General features: G+C 33.8%; 1 protein-coding gene across 16 annotated transcripts in view; it reads right to left on the bottom strand.

Annotated features, from left to right (window-relative positions):
- KIF21A (kinesin family member 21A) overlaps positions 1 to 16,085 on the bottom strand; it is a 175,239-nt gene that overhangs the window by 33,222 nt on the left and 125,932 nt on the right. For 11 of the 16 annotated variants that reach the window (XM_036865518.1, XM_036865508.1, XM_036865507.1 and 8 more), the window contains 11 exons: positions 14,481 to 14,598; positions 13,915 to 14,103; positions 13,276 to 13,475; positions 12,063 to 12,170; positions 8,972 to 9,040; positions 8,662 to 8,876; positions 8,364 to 8,517; positions 2,582 to 2,776; positions 2,057 to 2,158; positions 1,150 to 1,315; positions 645 to 665 (listed from right to left, as the gene is read on the bottom strand). In XM_036865518.1, coding sequence (XP_036721413.1) covers positions 645 to 665; positions 1,150 to 1,315; positions 2,057 to 2,158; positions 2,582 to 2,776; positions 8,364 to 8,517; positions 8,662 to 8,876; positions 8,972 to 9,040; positions 12,063 to 12,170; positions 13,276 to 13,475; positions 13,915 to 14,103; positions 14,481 to 14,598 — 1,537 coding nt within the window. The remainder of the gene's footprint in view (positions 1 to 644; positions 666 to 1,149; positions 1,316 to 2,056; positions 2,159 to 2,581; positions 2,777 to 8,363; positions 8,518 to 8,661; positions 8,877 to 8,971; positions 9,041 to 12,062; positions 12,171 to 13,275; positions 13,476 to 13,914; positions 14,104 to 14,480; positions 14,599 to 16,085) is intronic. The other 5 variants (XM_036865512.1, XM_036865519.1, XM_036865511.1 and 2 more) reach the window with 1 other exon arrangement.

Genomic DNA, 16,085 nt, shown 5'->3' on the forward strand with positions numbered 1-16,085 from the left:
ATTACTCATGAATGGGCGTAGTTCACGTGAATGTTGTAGTGGCAAGGGAAAATGTCAAAAATCTCAATACTCAGTGATCTCTAAAGCTCTAACTTGAAAATATTATAATTATAAATAATGTTTTAATCTGTTCATATAAAATCCTTTGGATAGTTTTATTCAATTTACAATATTAAAATATACGTGGCTTAATTTTATAAAACTTAAGAACAGCTGAGAATCTAGCAAATATATATGAAAGACAAATATATATAAAAGATAAATAACACAGAAAGTTATTTATGAGGGTAAAACAACAGATTCAAGTTAACAGATAGATTTAAAAATTAAAAAGGAATATATGTTCCATTTTTTCCTACAAGAAAGAGGGGCTTATGAAACTGGAACCAAATCTGGAGTTCAAATAATAAAATAGAAAAATAAACATACTTCTTTAAACATCTAAGAACTTAAAAATCAGGAAATGTGTAAGAAAGACAAAAGACTTAGTATGTTTGTGGTCACAGATACATTTCATAAAAGATCATGCAAAAACCAGCTGGCTGCCAATAAAAATTTTTAAATAAGATGTACCACAATTAGTGTACATGAACAATTAGTAATTCATGCAGCTGTAGGGTACACAGAAAGCTAAACATACTTACCTAATGGTACGCTATCTAGATCTGTGTAAATAACAGCAAAAAGGAAACAAAAAGCAATACTCCAATCAAAACAAATCCAATGTTAAGAACTCTCATATAAAACAAGATTATGTACCATTTATAAGATATGTAGAATAGATGCCATAGCAAACACATATAAATTAATTTTTTAAGGCAGTTAGGTATGTAAAGTAATGAAACTTGGTTAATACTTTAAATAATTTAAACAACCAATTCAGAAGCATGGTTGATCTTATTGATTCATAAAAACTAATTGCTTAATAATGCTAAGTAAGCCTTTTTAAGTTGCTAATCATTTCTTGCAATGACAATAATTACATCCCCCAAAATTTATACATGCAAATTAAAGCAGGAATAATTATCAAAAGCATAAGTAAATATAGCATCTATTCAGTCAAGCTATAGGGAAAAAAGGTAGCATATAGCATACTCAAAGAGCAAAGTTACCATGCAATTTATTTAACTAAAATTTAATCCAAATTACCTTGTAAAGCATGACCTAGTAAAGCATCTAGCTCAGGATTTAATTCTGCTTTCTCTTTCAACATGTGGAATAAGAGCTGGTTTTGTGTAGCACTGGTTATTTCAGTTTGTTTGAGCCGACCTTCAAGTACTTTAATTTGAGCCTCTTTCTGGGCAGCCTGAAGACCCTATAACAACACCCCCCCAAAAAAAATTTATCTTAGATTATACAAAACAGGATCTACCACACAAAGATCTGTATCAAATAGCAAATGCATATGATGTATGGACTTTGACATTAAATAGATCTCGATTCATCCCAGCTCCTGCACTTGCAAGCTCGTTAACCCTGAGCAAGTTACCTTATCTTCCCGATTCTCAGTTTCCAAATATGCAAAATGATATGAATGATTCTTACTTCCTTCCACATTGTGAGGATTAAGTGAGAGAACAAACCATTAAAGGTCTAGCACAGTCTCAACATGGGAAAAAAGGTGAGTCAGAAATTATCACCTTTAACATTTAGGCAGAAGTTTCTGAAGATAAGGAGAGTGCAACTATATTTTTTCCTTTCTGATTTTTTTGAGCTGTAAAGAATCATTATTAAATCAAAATTATGATACTAAATTTGTCTGCACCCTAAGAGATTTTTCTTTTAACTTTTCCTTTGTTAACGTGAAAAAGAAAGTATTTATACTTTAAGTTGTTTACCTGTTCTAATACACAAGCACAATAGATGAGAAGCTAACGGAATTGATGTAAATACTGCTGAGTTTTCTTAACTCTAAGGAAAGGTAAAAGGAACACTTTCTATCTAAAAACAATCTTCCTCCTTATTACAAAGGAAAGGGTCACTAGAGAAAGATAAGCAAAATTGCAGTGAATTAACCAAAGCTTAGGTTTTCAATAATAGTGTAGTTAGAACTTACCTTATTGATGCCCATTGACAGGAAGTGATCTAGCAGGTATCTGGCTTCTGTAAGTGTACAAGCATTAATGACTGCAGTGACATCCAATGTTTCTCCTTCTTCCTACATCAAACCAACATATGATGTATCATTACCTTGAGCTGAATGTATTTAACAGAAGACAAAGCCATTGTTTCATGCATTTATTTGATATTATTGGATTAGCTAATGTGACTCCTCAGAAAAGTATAAAATATGATCCCTACTCCAAGAAACGTATGGTCTAGTTTAAAAGACAAGACATTTGAACAGTTAAGAACTCAAGGTTGATTAATAAATTATATATGTCTTTTGTAAACAATAATAATATCACAAAATACGCAGAGAAATGGAAAGCAGGCAGGGAGTGGTATACATGCAAAACCTAAGAATCACATTAAACCATAGATAGAAAATCCCTTCATATAAAAATTCAAAGTGTTTTTAATGACAAAAAATACAAAAATACTTCTTATTAAGTCATTAAACATTTTTTTAGTTACAAACCTTTGCTTCTTCCATCTGCATGATGTTGGCTTGACAATCAGAAATACTGTCATTGATATAATCTATATTAGCAGTTAATGACTCCATCTCCTCATTGATGTTAACCACATTTTTATCTCCCTTTCCATTTTCCTTGACTATCTTTTCCCTTCTTTTTGAAAGTTTCTCTCGTCTTTTTGTGAGTTCTTCCCTTTGCTATTGAGAAAAGAGATTGGATTTTAAGAAATTATGTTCATCTAGGACCTTGAGAACATTATGCCAAATGAAATGAGGCAACAGAAGGGCAAATACGCAGGATTCCACCTATATGAGGCAACTAAAAGAGTCACACTCATAGAAGCAGTAAATAGAATGGTTGCTACCAGGGGCTGGGGGAAGGAGGAAATGGGGAGCTGCTGTTCAGTGGATATAAAGTTTCAGATATGAAAGATGAGTAAGTTATAGAATTCTTCTTTACAACATTGTGCTTATAGCAAACAACACTGTGCTGTACATTTAAAACTGTGTTAAGAGGGTAGCTCTCATATTATCTGATTTTACCACAATTAAAAAAAAAGAAATGGGGATAGCCTCATCCACCAGAGGGCAGACAGCAGAAGCAAGAAGAACTACAATCCTGCAGCCTGTGGAACAAAAACCACATTCACAGAAAGATAGACAAGATGAAAAGCAGAGGGCTATGTACCAGATGAAGGAACAAGATAAAACTGCAGAAAAACAATTAATTAAGTGGAGATAGGCAACCTTCCACAAAAAGAATTCAGAATAATGATAGTGAAGATGATCCAGGACCTCGGAAAAAGAATGGAGGCAAAGATCGAGAAGATGCAAGAAATGTTTAACAAAGACCTAGAAGAATTAAAGAACAAACAAACAGAGATGAACAATACAATAACTGAAATGAAAACTACACTAGAAGGAATGAATAGCAGAATAACTAAAGCAGAAGAACAGATAAGTGACCTGGAAGACAGAATGGTGGAATTCACTGCTGTGGAACAGAATAAAGAAAAAAGAATGAAAAGAAATGAAGACAGCCTAAGAGACCTCTGGGACAACATTAAACTCAACAACATTCACATTATAGGGGTCCGAGAAGGAGAAGAGAGATTGGAAGGACCAGAGAAAATATGTGAAGAGATTATAGTTGAAAACTTCCCTAACATGGGAAAGGAAATAGCCACCCAAGTCCAGGTGCACAGCGAGTCCCATACAGGATAAACCCAAGGAGAAACACGCCGAGACACATAGTAATCAAAGTGGCAAAAATTAAAGACAAAGAAAAAGTATTGAAAGCAGCAAGGGAAAAACAACAAACAAAATACAAGGGAACTCCCATAAGGTTAACAGCTCATTTCTCAGCAGAAACTCTACAAGCCAGAAGCGGGTGGCATAATATACTTAAAGTGATGAAAGGGAAGAACCTACAACCAAGATTACTCTACCCGGCAAGGATCTCATTCAGATTCGATGGAGAAATCAAAAGCTTTACAGACAAGCAAAAACTAAGAGAATTCAGCACCACAAACCAGCTCTACAACAAATGCTAAAGGAACTTCTCTAACTGGGAATGACAAGACAAGAAAAGGACCTACAAAAACAAACCCAAAACAATTAAGAAAATGGTCATAGGAACATACATATCGATAATTACCTTCAACATGAATGGATTAAATGCTCCAACCAAAAGACACAGGCTTGCTGAATGGATACAAAAACAAGACCTATATGTATGCTGTCTACAAGAGACCAACTTCAGACCTAGGGACACATACAGAATGAAAGTGAGGGGATGGAAAAAGATATTCCATGCAAATGGAAATCAAAAGAAAGCTGGAGTAGCAATTTTCATATCAGATAAAATAGACGTTAAAATAAACAATGTTACAAGAGACAAAGAAGGACACTACATAATGAGCAAGGGATCAATCCAAGAAGATATAACAATTATAAATATATATACACCCAACATAGGAGCACCTCAATACATACGGCAACTGCTAACAGCTATAAAATAGGAAACCGACAGTAACACAATAATAGTGGGGGACTTTAACACCTCACTTACACCAATGGACAGATCATCCAAAATGAAAACAAATAAGGAAAGAGAAGCTTTAAATTACACAATAGACCAGACAGATTTAATTGATATTTATAGGACATTCCATCCAAAAACAGCAGATTACACTTTCTTCTCAAGTGCGCATGGAACATTCTCCAGGATAGATCACATCTTGGGTCACAAATCAAGCTTCAGTAAATTTAAGAAAATTGAAATTATATCAAGCATCTTTTCTGACCACAAGGCTATGAGATTAGAAATGAATTACAGAGAAAAAAACGTAAAAAACACAAACACATGGAGGCTAAACAATACGTTACTAAATAACCAAGAGATCACTGAAGAAATCAAAGAGGAAATCAAAAAATACCTAGAGACAAATGACAATGAAAACCTATGGGATCCAAAACCGATGGGATGCAGCAAAAGCAGTTCTAAGAGGGAAGTTTATAGCTATACAAGCCTACCTCAAGAAACGAAAAATCTCAAGTAAACAATCTAACCTTACACCTAAAGAAACTAGAGAAAGAAGAACAAACAAAACCCAAAGTTAGCAGAAGGAAAGAAATCATAAAGATCAGAGCAGAAATAAATGAAATAGAAACAAAGAAAACAATGGCAAAGATCAATAAAACTAAAAGCTGGTTCTTTGAGAAGATAAACAAAATTGATAAACCATTAGCCAGACACATTAAGTAAAGGAGGGAGAGGACTCAAATCAATAAAATTAGAAATGAAAAAGAAGTTACAACAGACACCGTCGAAAAACAAAGCATCCTAAGAGACTACTACAAGCAACTCTATGCCAATAAAATGGACAACCTGGAAGAAATGGACAAATTCTTACAAAGGTATAACCTTCCAAGACTGAACCAGGAAGAAACAGAAAATATGAACAGACCAATCACAAGTAATGAAATTGAAACTGTGATTAAAAATCTTCCAACAAACAAAAGTCCAGGACTAGAGGGCTTCACAGGTGAATTCTATCAAACATTTAGAGAAGAGCTAACATCCATACTTCTCAAACTCTTCTAAAAAATTGCAAAGGAAGGCACACTCCCAAACTCATTCTATGAGGCTACCATCACCATGATACCAAAACCAGACAAAGATACTGCAAAAAAAAGAAAATTACAGACCAATATCACTGATGAATATAGATGCAAAAATTCTCAACAAAATACTTGCAAACAGAATCCAACAACACATTAAAAGGATCATACACCATGATCAAGTGGGCTATATCCCAGGGATGCAAGGATTCTTCAATATATGCAAATCAATCAATGTGATATACCATATTAACAAATTGAAGAATAAAAACCATATGATCATCTCAGTAGATGCAGAAAAAGCTTTTGACAAAATTCGACACCCATTTATGTTAAAAACTCTCCAGAAAATGGGCATAGAGGGAATCTATCTCAACATAATAAAGGCCATAAACAAGAAACCAACAGCAAATATCATTCTCAATGGTGAAAAACTGAAAGCATTTCCTCTAAGATCAGGAACAAGACAAGGATGTCCACTCTCACCACTATTATTCAACATAGTTTTGGAAGTCCTAGGCATGGCAATCAGAGAAGAAAAAGAAATAAAAGGAATACAAATTGGAAAAGAAGAAGTAAAACTGTCACTGTTTGCAGATGACATGATACTATACATAGAGAATCCTAAAAATGCCACCAGAAAACTCCTACAGCTAATCAATGAATTTGGTAAAGTTACAGGATACAAAATTAATGCACAGAAATCTCTTGCATTCCTATACACTAATGATGAAAAATCTGAAAAAGAAATTAAGGAAACAATCCCATTTACCATTGCAACAAAAAGAATAAAATACCTAGGAATAAACCTACCTAGGGAGACAAAAGACCTGTATGCAGAAAACTATAAGACACTGATGAAAGAAATTAAAGATGATATCAACAGATGGAGAGATATACCATGTTCTTGGATTGGAAGAATCAATATTGTGGAAATGACTATAACTACCCAAAGCAATCTACAAATTCAATGCAATCTCTATCTAATTACCAATGGCATTTTTTATGGAACTAGAACAAAAAATCTTAAAATTTGTATGGAGACACAAAAGACCCCAAATAGCCAAAGCAGTCTTGAGGGAAAAAAACGGACCGGGAGGAATCAGACTCCCTGACTTCAGACTATACTACAAAGCTACAGTAATCAAGACAATATGGTAGTGGCACAAAAACAGAAACATAGATCAATGGAACAAGATAGAAAGTCCATGAACCCATGGTCAACTAATCTATGACAAAGGAGGCAAGGATATACAATGGAGAAAAGACAGTCTCTTCAATAAGTGGCGCTGGGAAAACTGGACGGCTACATGTAAAAGAATGAAATTCGAACACTCCCTAACACCATACACAAAAATAAACTCAAAATGGATTTGAGACCTAAATGTAAGACCGGACACTATAAAACTCTTAGAGAAAAACATAGGAAGAACACTCTTTGACATAAATCACAGCAAGATCTTTTTTGATCCACCTCCTAGAGTAATGGAAATAAAAACAAAAATAAACAAATGGGACCTAATGAAACTTCACAGCTTTTGCACAGCAAAGGAAACCATAAACAAGATGAAAAGACAATCTTCAGAATGGGAGAAAATATTTGCAAATGAATCAACGGACAAAGGATTAATCTCCAAAATATATAGACAGCTCATGCAGCTCAATATTAAAGAAACAAACAACCCAATCCAAAAACGGGCAGAAGACCTAAATAGACATTTCTCTAAAGAAGACATACAGATGGCCAAGAAGCACATGAAACACTGCTCAACTTCACTAATTATTAGAGAAATGCAAATCAAAATGACAATGAGGTTCACCTCGCACCAGTTAGAATGGGCGTCATCAGAAAATCTACAAACAACAAACACTGGAGAGGGTGTGGAGAAAAGGGAACCCTCTTGCACTGTTGGTGGGAATGTAAATTGATACAGCCACTATGGAGAACAGTATGGAGGTTCCTTAAAAAACTAAAAACAGAATTACCATATGATCCAGCAATCCCACTACTGGGCATATATCCTGAGAAAACCATAATTCAAAAAGACACATGCACCCCAATGTTCATTGCAGCACTATTTACAATAGCCAGGTCATGGAAGCAACCCAAATGCCCATCGACAGACAAATGGATAAAGAAGATGTGTTACATATATACAATGGAATATTACTCAGCCATAAAAAGGAACAAAAATGGGTCATTTGTTGAGACGTGGATGGATCTAGAGACTGTCATACAGAGTGAAGTAAGTCAGAAAGAGAAAAATAATTATCGTATATTAACACATGTATGTGGAACCTATAAAAATGGTACAGATGAACCGGTTTGCAGGCCAGAAGTTGAAACACAGATGTAGAGAACAAATGCATGGACACCAAGGGGTGAAAGCCGCGGGGTGGGGGGTGGGGATGGTGATGTGATGAATTGGGCGATTGGGATTGACATGTATACACTGATGTGTACAAAACTGATGACTAATAAGAACCTGCTCTATAAAAAAATTTAAAAAAAAGAAAGAAATGATATTCATCTATTCATATACAATGCAAACACCCCCCCCCAAAAAAAAACTTGGCAAGTATTCAATTTACCCAGGGACCAAATTTAGAAAACTAAAATTAACAGTTAAGGGAGAGCATATCTACTTTCTATTTTCCACACCTTGAGGAGCCTATTCATATCAGCCTCCATATTGGAAATAGTCATTTTCTGCATGATGATGTCTGTGACCCTGCGTTCAAGAAGCTGCCACTTCATGCGAGCTGTCTTAGAAGTAAACACTCGGCCTGTCAATCCTTTCCTCAGATATTTTTTTCTAGAATCATATAAAAGCAGACAAACATAGTTACTTATTTGCTTATTTGATTATGTACTGCCAAATAATGAGCTGTTTTTCATTTAAGTTCAACATTCAGTAATGCAAAGATTATGTCAGGAGGGACAGAAGAATCATGTTGACCTGGTTCCATTTGTCGTGGGTGTTGGTAAGGCCTGGACTCTTGCCACAGGAATTCTCATTTTCTGCTGGGCTCCAGCCCTTGATGCATCTGTTTCTATGGTGGTTGCACTGGAACCTGTGTCCTGAACAGGGGTATCAGATGAGCTCAGCTTCCGAGTGACTTTCCCAGCCACTTTATCTGACATGGGTCTTACTTGCCGACGAAGAGCTGTAACCTGAAATAGCAACAGAGATTGACTCATGCTCTTAGTCTATAGAAATACATCATTTATCTCAAAGCCAGAATGTTTCCTCCAAATGGTCAACTTGCCTCTTCTGTTTTGCGACGAAGAACCACTTCTTGGTTTCTTTTTTGGGCTTCTAGAAGTCTAAGTTGATGCTATAAAATAATATTGAATAAGTTAAAATAGGAAACTGAGAGATATAATACTTCCTACTCCTGCATTAACATGTTTCCCCATTCCACTGGGAACTGTAAGGGTTCTTAGCAGCATCTGAGCTAACACTCAGCTTGCATCCATTACTACAGATATAGATATTTTATTCCAGTAAACACAAAGGCATACTTATATAGCCATTTCTCTCTGAAAATAAAAACTTATCTCTGTGACACATACTTTTATTTAGCAAACACTTATATAGGGCTTACTATATACAAATACTTTTCTAAACGTTTTACAAATATTGTCTCATTTCATTTTTGCAGGACATTTTGTTTTGGTTGCTGGCTAAGGCATGATTAGGAAAAAACACAGCTTAGAATATTTTCAATATTCTAAGAGGCATCTTACAATATATACAGTAGTTATAAACTATTTTAAACATAGGGAGAATATATATTAATTGTATTAGCACTTTATAGTAACTTTGGAAATGTTATTTCCAAATAACATTGGAAATAAATGTTTTATTGTTGGACAATAAAATAAACTGGCTACCAATTTGTTTTTTAGGTAGTCTATATGATAAAGACAATTAATTATTAATTATTTTAAGCCACTTTCTAGGGATATAATTTAGGAAATAATCTTGATCACAATAGTCTTGATCACAGATAGCCTTGATCACAAATGTCACTTCTAGGGCTTTAATTCTGTGATGTAACAAATAACTCTCCATGTTCTGTATCCCAAATTCAAACAGATGATACATCTCAAGTTTATACACATTCTTATGTTATCAGATGGGAATTCTTTGAGAAAAGGAAGCTGTCTTATCACTGACATATCTTAATTGCCTTCACAATAATAGACATAGAAGCAAAGTTAATAAACCTTTTTTTAAATGAATGAACTATCAAAAACTAAAATTAACCTATAGTTTTAAGCTTCTTACTACATTTAATTTCTTCATATTAAAAATCAAATCTCAAGCTCATTCATTTTTTTTTGTATGATGTACAAACATATTTGGTTCTCTAAGTGTTCAAAGTTGAATATTACAAGAAACAATATAAACAGGAGTTGAATATGCACACAAAGCAACAAATTAAAGGGAGGAGAACATCTGAAATGGTAGCTTTGTATGTGATTAGCCAGCCTCTGATCTTTATAATAGAATAGAGACATCATATGTTGTGGATAAGATTCAAAAGTTCAATCCCAGGAGTTAATTGTTCAATATTAATCTCTCTATAAATCATATGAATTAGTAATAAAGAAATAGGTAGCATATATTGTAAGGAAATTATTCCTGTTATCCAAAAGTTTTCATTAAAAACAAAATAAATAGCCCAAAAGTCAAAACAACCTAAATGCCAGCCAATCGAGGAATGGATTAGCAAAATGTGCTCTATACATACAGCCATAAAAAGGAATGAACTACTGATACATGCTATAACATGGATGAACCTTGAAAACATGCTAAAATGAAAGAAGCCAGACACAAAAGGCTACATATTGTATGATCCATTTTTATAAAATGTCTAGAATAAGCAAATCCATAGACAGAAAGTAGATTAGGAGGCAGGGAGGAATGGAGAGTGATTGCTAATGGGTATGGGGTTTCTTTTTGGAGTGATGAAAATGTTCTGGAATTAGAGTGGTGATTGTTGCACAAATTTGTGAATATACTAAAATCTTGAATTGTATAGTTTAAAACAGTGAACTTTATGGCATATAAATTTTGTTTTTTTTAAAAAGCAGAAAAAAAAAGACTAGACAATATGTCAAAATGTACTTCTACTCGATTCCAGTAGGAACGTATTGGTATAAACAAGATCTAAAATGCCCAGGAATTGAAAGTGATAAAATAGACTGATTACTAAAATACATTAATATCCTGGGAAAATAAATAAATAAATACAGTGATAAATATGGGAGTCATCTGGCTAAAATATCTACTTTTCTATCTCATTGCTCACTATTCTCTATCCCCTTAATTTCCTCTTTACCCCCCAAAGTAGATTTCTATTTTCTAAAATATCCTGTATGTTTATGTTTTCTTCAGGGCGAATTTAGAAAAAGTTGGTGAGAAAAAAAGAACAAGGGCTGAAACCTAACTGATATTGTGGAAAGGAAGGTGATGACTTCTTTTTTTTAAGAAAAAAATGTCATAAGAAATAACTATATTGCCAAAACTTTGGAAAGAAAAAAATCCAATCAACTATAACCTATAACCCTAATACAACCACATTTAGCATATTGATATGTATCCTTCAAATTTTTCCCTCATTGTAAACAAGCATGCATATATAAAATGTTACTTTACACTTAATGTGAAATCATAGTCATTTTTCATTTTACTATGCAGTTTCCAAATCCTAATTTTTAATGAATGAATAACCACCTTTTAAATGGGATGAACCATAATTTATTTAACTGTTACCCCTACTGACACACATCTTAGTTGATTTTACAGTTTTCATTACTGCAAATAACCTTAAAGTGAAGATTTTAACACACTGTAATTTGTCTTAGTTTAAATTATTTACTTAGTCTGAGCTCATGGAAGCAGAATTCTTGGGTCAAAGAATATGAAAATTTTTATAGCCCTTAGTAAAGCCTCTTCTAGTGAAGCCTGGTTATTATTCCAGGAACATTTATAAACATCTCTAGTGGAAGCTGTCTTTGGAACCATCTTAAAATTACTATCTTATATAATACTGCAACTACTTCCTTGGTCTCCCTAGAAATAACCAGTCATTATTTGTCATTTTCTTCCATCTGATCATCTAGGAAATACGCCTCCAATAAAATTTATAATAATATTACAGTGTTTTTTCATAAACTTTTATATGGAATTACTATAATCCACATACTATAATAAATGCCAAATTATAAAATGCTTATTTATTGTCCTTAACTGTATTTAATAAAGTTATCAAAAAATTTCTTTCATTTATTGAACAATCTTGTTGATGTACAATGTTCTTACATAACTGAGAGCTAAAGTCCACTCACATCTCTTTTACGTTGATCCTTTTTCAATTGAGCAATCTCTCTGTTTCTTCTAGACTCTGTCAATCTGGCTTTTTCTTGTTCTTCTTTCATTTGTTTCATTAAGCGAACCTAAAATATTAGGTAAATACATCTATTGTGATTACCCTATCACAATATTCATTAAATAAATCACATGTATGGAAAAATGTTCTTAGGATTCTGAATATTTAACAAGAAAAAAATGTGGAGTTTTGCTACACATTAAATGGTCAATTCTTATTTTTGTAAGATTAATATATTTATATTTCTAATATATTTCTAACATACTTCTATCCAATTGCTTAGTGTTCTATGCTTTTTATATTCAACGTCCAGCTGTTCTATAACTTGAATGATTTTTTGGTATCTAACTTATTATCAGTAGCTGTGTGACCTTGAACAAGTTACTTAACAACTCTAGACTTTGGTTTTCTCATCTATAAAATGGAGGTAATAGTTCTATGGGATTGGATTCCTCTGAGAATTCAATGAGTTAATACCTGCACTGTGCTTATAACAGTGCCTGGCACATAGTAAGCACCTAGTTATTTTAGCTATTTTTGCTGTCATCAGCAACTACACAACATAATAATCTACTTCTTAAATCATTTCCACATTTCCTATTTTAAGGAAACAACATTGATTTTCATGCCAAAAGTTAAGAATAATCCGTTCCACCACAAAAACAATAACAGATTAGAATTCACATACTCTTTCTGGTCAAGGGAAGAAAACTTGTACTTTTCTATTCATGGGAATGACAACCACCAAATTCAAGATAGTGGTTACCTCTCAGGGAAAAGAGAATATGATCAGGAAGAGATATATTGGAAGCTTTGTGCATATCAGCAATGTTTAATACCTTAAACTAGACAGTGGATATATTGTTCATTATGTTATTATCTGTGCTTTCTTGCATGTTTGAAATATTTTATATTTTTGTTAAGTTTGTATAAGAGTTTTGTTTTGTTTTGTTTTGTTTTTAAAGTCAGAGAAGGCTTGCTGACCACAGGATTTTCAGCTACTCCAAAGAAAGACTTTGACTATAGATGACTTAACTGCCAAAAGGAAGTGCATCATTTCTAAGACTGGGTTACCTTTTATTGAATACAGGAAGAACCACAATAATTTTTTTTGGTCCCAAAAGACACAAGCATCACCAACATCTACCGTTAATGGAAAATATAATCAATACCTTTGTTTTTTTCATTTCCATCACATCCTGCTGTAATTTCTTCAATTGCTTTTCATATTGGGACTGATTTTTAAGCAACCTTGCATGCTCTTTTTGAGCTGTCTGAAGTCTCTGCAGTTCTTTATTCATGGCTTGCAGTTTCTTTTCATATTCAGACCTAACTTTTTTTGCTTTTTCTTCTGAGTAAGATTCCACTGAGCCTAAATGACCAAACAATATTTGTATTTGTTTGTGTGAGACACAGATTTTTATTTCACAGATTTACAACTCATGACCTTAGATAAGAACTACCTCCTAAATACAAACCTCAGGAGGCCAGGATGCCTTTCAATCACTCTGCCTTTTAATATCTACTCTTATTTAACAATTATTGAAGTTTTCATCTTTTTAATTTAAAAAAAGTTCCCAGCATAAATCAAGGCATTAAAACAATTAGCCACAACTTTGGAAAAAAAATTAAATAGCCTAGACAGGTACCAGCATGAAAAAACAAAATAAACAGTAATATTTAACATAACGGGACAAATTAACATTTAATGTGACTTCTAATATAATTTTTTTCTTGTAAAGGAAGACAGGATAAAAATCTATTTTGACAATTTAGTTTGAACTTTAATTTGAATTAAATATAATTCTTACCTAAGTTTTGAAGCACCTGGTCTCTTTCAAGCTGAGTGTCCCGAATTTTATGTTGCAGCATCATTAGCTTCTCTTCATACTGCTTTTTCAGCGTCTGCAGTCTTTTCTGGCTGTTTTCTAGTTCATCAATCAGCTTTTGCTTGATTGCAATTTCACAAGTAATGTTTGCTAAGTCTGCCTGATAATTGGCTATTATAAAAGAGGAAAATAAAAATTCTGGGATAGGCTATAATAAGAGCATGACAACCATCGTCTGTATCCAAGTATTCACTTGGCAGCTGTAAGGAAAATATCCTGAATATACCAAAAATTAAAAAAGGTCAAAAAGATACAGAGTGTTCAATTTGGTCAAGGACAAGAGATACCATTTGCAGCAAATAAGAATGGAAGTTACACAATGACTAAATCCAATAAGAGAAGAACATGAGCCTTGGAGGGCATATATAGGCCAGCAATTATAAAAGGTGCTTTCATCAAGGATGAAATGGAGAATGTTAAGAGTTTTCTGCCATGTTTTAAACAAGTGCCCAAAATAAATTTTTGTCCTTGTACCAAAGGACAAGTACCTTTTTCATCTGATTCGGAATCTGATTCATCAGAGCTTTCACCCCCTTCAACGTCATCTTCTTCCTCCTCCTCTTCCTCTTCCTCATCTTCATGATCACTCACTTCTTGACTTTCTTCCTAAAATGTCATTTGTGTCTATTAATAGCACAATATTGGCAAAGCAAACTGATTACCTCATTAAGAGAAACTGTGTGACAGAATTAGAACAAAAATTGTTACACTTTGTGTGGAAATACAAAAGACCCCAAATAGCAAAAGCAATCTTGAGAAAGAAGAACGGAGCTGGAGGAATCAGGCTCCTGAACTTCAGACTACACCGCAAAGCTACAGTCATCAAAACAGTATGGTACTGGCACAAAAACAAAAATATAGATCAGTGGAACAGGATAGAAAGTCCAGAAATAAACCCACACACCTATGGCCACCTAATCTATGACAAAGGAGGCAAGAATATACGATGGAGAAAAGACAATCTCTTCAATAAATGGTGCTGGGAAAACTGGACAGCTACATGTAACAGAATGAAATTAGAACACTCCCTAACACCATACACAAAAATAAACTCAAAATAGATTAAAGACCTAAATGTAAGGCCAGGTACTCTAAAACTCTTAGCCAAAAATATAGGCAGAACACTCTTTGACATAAATCACAGCAAGCTCGTTTTTGATCTACCGCCTAGGGTAATGAAAATAAAAACAAATATAAACAAACTTAAAAGCTTTTGCACGGCAAAGGAAACCATAAACAAAACAAAAAGACAACCCTCAGAATGGAAGAAAATATTTGCAAATGAAGCAACTGACAAGGGATTAATCTCCAAAATATACAAAGAGCTCATGCAGCTAAATATCAAAAAAACCAAACAATCCAATCAAAAAATGGGTGGAAGACCTAAACAGACATTTCACCAAAGAAGACATACAGATGGCAAACAAACACATGAAAAGATGCTCAACATCATTAATTATTAGAGAAAAGCAAGTCACCTCACACTGGTCAGAGTGGCCATCATCAAAAAATCTACAAACAATAAATGCTGGAGAGGGTGTGGAGAAAAGGGAACCCTCCTACACTGCTGGTGGGAATGTAAATTGATACAGCCACTATGGAGAACACTATGGAGGTTCCTTAAAAAACTAAAACTAAAGCTACCACATGACCCAGCAATCCCACTCCTAGGCATCTTTCCAAAGAAGACCATAATTCGAAAGGATGCATGCACCCCGATTTTCATTGCAGTGCTATTTACAATAGCCAGGACATGGAAGCAACCTAAATGTCCATCAACAGTGGATAAAGAAGATGTGGCACATATATACAACGGAATATTACTCAGCCATAAAAGGAATGAAATTCTGCCATTTTCAGAGATATGGATGGACCTAGAGATTGTCATATAGAGTGAAGTAAGTCAGAAAGAGAAAAACAAATATCATATAATATCGCTTATATGTGGAATCTAGAAATATGGTGCAGATGAACTTATTTGCAAAGGAGAAATAGTCACAGATGTAGAGAACAAACTTACAGTTACCAAGGAGGAAAGGGGGGAGGTGGGACGAACTGGGAGATTGGGATTGACATATATACACTTATGTATA

Source organism: Balaenoptera musculus, chromosome 10 (genome assembly GCF_009873245.2).
Source record: "Balaenoptera musculus isolate JJ_BM4_2016_0621 chromosome 10, mBalMus1.pri.v3, whole genome shotgun sequence".
Lineage (NCBI taxonomy): Eukaryota > Metazoa > Chordata > Mammalia > Artiodactyla > Balaenopteridae > Balaenoptera > Balaenoptera musculus.